This window comes from Sinocyclocheilus rhinocerous, unplaced genomic scaffold (genome assembly GCF_001515625.1).
Source record: "Sinocyclocheilus rhinocerous isolate Xijiao unplaced genomic scaffold, SAMN03320098_v1.1 scaffold975, whole genome shotgun sequence".
Taxonomy (NCBI): Eukaryota; Metazoa; Chordata; class Actinopteri; order Cypriniformes; family Cyprinidae; genus Sinocyclocheilus; species Sinocyclocheilus rhinocerous.
Window position 1 is genome coordinate 1516443 of NW_015628726.1, and position 3804 is coordinate 1520246.

The window sequence follows — 3804 nt, forward strand, 5'->3', positions numbered from 1 at the left end:
TCAAAAATGACCATTATAATATGCTGATTTGGTGATCAACAAACATTTCTTATTATTAACATTATCTTGAAGACAGTTATATATATTTTATTTTTTATATATTTTTATGAAAACTGTGATACTTTTTTCATGACATTTTGATGAATAGAAAGTTCAAATGAACAGCATTTACTTTAATAGAAATCTTTTGTAACGTTATAAAAGTCTTTACTGTCACTACTGATCAATGTCATGCATCTTTGCCGAATAAAAGTATTCAAACTTTTGAACAGTTGTGTAATTGTGAATTCACACACTGCTGAATGCAATATTATAACAAGTGAACATTTTCCATCCCCATTTTATATTAGTAACACAACAAGGAAATAAAATCCACTGGATCTTTCTGTTACAGAACAGATTTTTGCAAAGTAAGGCAAAGAGAGCTTGCAAGTTCAATTCGCTAACATTACACAGCTTATCGAATGTTCCTTTCCTGTTTTCCTGTCATTTTTGGCAAGATTAATCAAATGGATCCAATTTCTTGAACCCAGCGGTTATCTAGTGTCATGGGCAGGCGTGTCTGGATCGATGTAACATTGATGGAACGTGTAAAACCATTCGCACCCCAAACCAAACTTCACATATCATCCGTGCTCCTATGTACAGTGTCAATATGTCTACAACCTCACAAATCACTTTGTCATTTTGACACAATGGATGAGTGTTTATTTTACATTGAGAAAGATTTATGACATGTTTGGTCTATTTATCTCATTTTGTTGTTTCGATGATTTTTCATCCGCACGTTTCCATCAGCAATGATGTGCTCATTAAATATTAATGATTCCAATCATATGGATGGAGAAATGACATCGAAATGTACTTTACATGCAGAGTATAGCCTCATGGGGGTTGTAGCACTCTCATTCCTTCTCAATTTCATACAGCCTCAGGACAAATATTGCCCTTCAAGACTATTAAGCATTGACTAACTAATTAAAATCTAATTTATCATGAGACTTCAAGTATGTATCTATGGGCCACTTCAAGTTAACAACTCCCGACACGTTCGGGGAGCTCCGCAGTTCTAGACTGTTCCAGAATTCTTGGTTTTACCAGACATAGCGGCTCTCACATGTTCAAGCATCCCATGAGGTAACCCAGGATTGAAGACGTTCTTTGTCAGCCCTAGGCTGTCGACTACCTCATTATTGAGAGCTCAGAGAGACCATCTTCTTTACAACCTCAGTAAAGGTGCTCCATTAAATGTGTCCAAGTCAAGGAGCCATGGTCCTCAAGCCCTGTTTTTCCATGATGTTCCACAGCTTCCGCAGGTTGGACTGAGTGATGGTGTCGTCCGGCTTCAGCTGCAAGGCTCGCAGGTAATTAGCCTCCGCTTCTTGGAGTTTGCCGTTGAGATGGAGAATGGCTCCGAGGTTCATGAGGGCTGCGGGATACTTTGGAAGAAAAACACCAAACAGTCACTTTAAGGAAGTAAAAAAAATCCTTTGCATGCTTACTCTCAAGCAAACCCAGGTTCCAGCGAATCCCTGGCATTTCTAAAACGTTTTCAGGTTCACATGTCCATAAATTTAGCCAGAATCTCTCTGTTATTCTACAGTCTATAACTCTACTGGATGCACATCATCTGTTTTACTTATGTCAGGGTTACATGTTGAATGCATCAGGCATCAATGGAAACAATATGTTGACTACGCTGATTCTTCTCACATAAGGAGGTTTCAATAGAGGTGTAAATCAAAATGAACCTAAACTAAACCCAACATTCCATGAGTCCTGACATGCACATACCAAAACATTTTTTTTGCAATACTTGGGGCTAAAACACAGGCTGGCATGACCATATTTTAAAACCAGCTGTTTTTTATTTGTCAAAAATATTTAATTGCAAGACGTTGATGTAATTTAATTCAAAAAACATTTTTGGACATGCTTCACTTGCCACCTCTCAAGGGAGAGAGTTGTATATTATCTAACACTCATGAGAGTAAAACTAATATTAACTGACTTTTTAGGCCAGCTGCCATGGTCTTTCATACGGAAATGTAGGAGACGATTGTTGTAGAATTACACAACGCATAAGTAATATATTAGCACTATTTGACCCAACACAGAGATGTCAAACCTCAAAACGAGACTGAGGGACAAATGAACTGCAAACTGTGGCATTAACTGCACTAGAGTGACACATATACCTTCCTCTCAAAACCAAATATATTTTAAGCCATACTCAGCAATATTTTCACTAGCTTCAAATATCCAAGAAAAAATCCCTAGAAAAATGTACTTGTAATTTTCTGTCAGGACATTTTCAGTTTACAGATGTTTGCTTTAACCCTAAAATACAACACATAACAATATATAATTCAAAATAGCAAACACCTGTGAAAAATCAATTTGGAAAATTATATTAACATACACTGGACCCTAATTTTACTGACTTTTCTAGAGTGTTTATATGACCAAAAACGCCCAAAAATAATGGTATGATTTATTTTAAATCACTGAAGCGGTACTGTAAATCATAATATAGATATTTTTTCCTGCATAAATTAATATGTTGGTTTAAATTGTAATGGCATTATAACTTCTTTAATGAAAGTAACTCGCCTAAATTTTATATATATATATTTTTTATAATTTATGAAAATAATAAAATGAAAAAAAAAAAGTTGCTCCGAAAAATGTGAAAAGATTCATATAATATACATAAAAAAAGATAAGTCTGGCATCAGTGTAAAAACAGCGTCATATTACAGCATGTAACACTTGAATTAAAAAAGTACTCCCAAAACTTACTAATTTTAGTTCCAAAATATATTGAAAAGTCAAGCCCTGCAATTCATATGCATTTTTGTGTTTGTATACTATTCAGAAGGGTGTAATGTTTAATTGTTGGCTCAGATGTTTATAGAGACCCACCACTTTAGTTTTCTGTAGAGTAGGTCCTTGTGCCTTTACCAGCCAAAAACTATGAATAACTGTCACCCCAACATACAGCCTTTCTAGATACTATCAGGTGAGAGGAAGTGAGCAGCGCTGTGGCCTCAAGACATTTCCTGACCTCCCTGCTTCCTCTTCACCCTACACTCCAACCACACAGTATCCCTCACAACACCATCCTGGCATGTAGTCACAGCATCAGCGGTACCAGATGCAGGAAGGACCTTGGGACCTTTGTTGAAACAGCTGCTAAGGAGACAAACACCCCTGAAGACAAAAAGTCCAGACACTGTACAACACTGAGGCAGCATTTAGGGAAAAACACACACACACACGCACGCACACGCACACGAGCACACACACACACACACACACACACACAAAAACACAAAAAATCTAGGCTTACTACTGGTATCAAATAATTCAAGAAGCGATGTAGTTTGAGTGCACTTCAAAGTAATAACATAAAGGGAATAACAGTTTACTATATTTAACAATCGTCGGCATACAACGTATGCCCCAAATATTCCCCAAATATTCATTTAAAACAAATGTTTATATTACCTCTAACTGCTGTTAAAAAATGCTGTTAAATACAATATTAACGCTAGTTTAACCAGTGGCATGAGTTTTTTGACAAAACTATCAGTCATTATTATTATTTCTTTAAAGGGGTCATATGATGCGATTTCAAATTTTCCTTTCTCTTTGAAGTGTTACAAGCTCTTGGTGCATAAAGAAGATCTGTAAAGTTGCAAAGACTAAAGTCTCAAATCCAAAGAGATATTCTTTATAAAAGTTCAGAGTCAGCCACACCTACCTAAAACGGCTCGTTCTAACACGCCCCCACATACCTAC

General features: G+C 36.3%; 1 protein-coding gene across 1 annotated transcript in view; it reads right to left on the bottom strand.

The window, feature by feature from the left end:
- Positions 1–263: 263 nt before the first annotated feature.
- The window catches only part of LOC107738412 (transmembrane and TPR repeat-containing protein 2-like), a 112758-nt gene continuing 109217 nt past the window's right edge, over positions 264–3804 (bottom strand). The window contains exon 12 of the mRNA XM_016550181.1: positions 264–1439. Coding sequence (XP_016405667.1) covers positions 1260–1439 — 180 coding nt within the window. The 3' untranslated portion in view covers positions 264–1259. The remainder of the gene's footprint in view (positions 1440–3804) is intronic.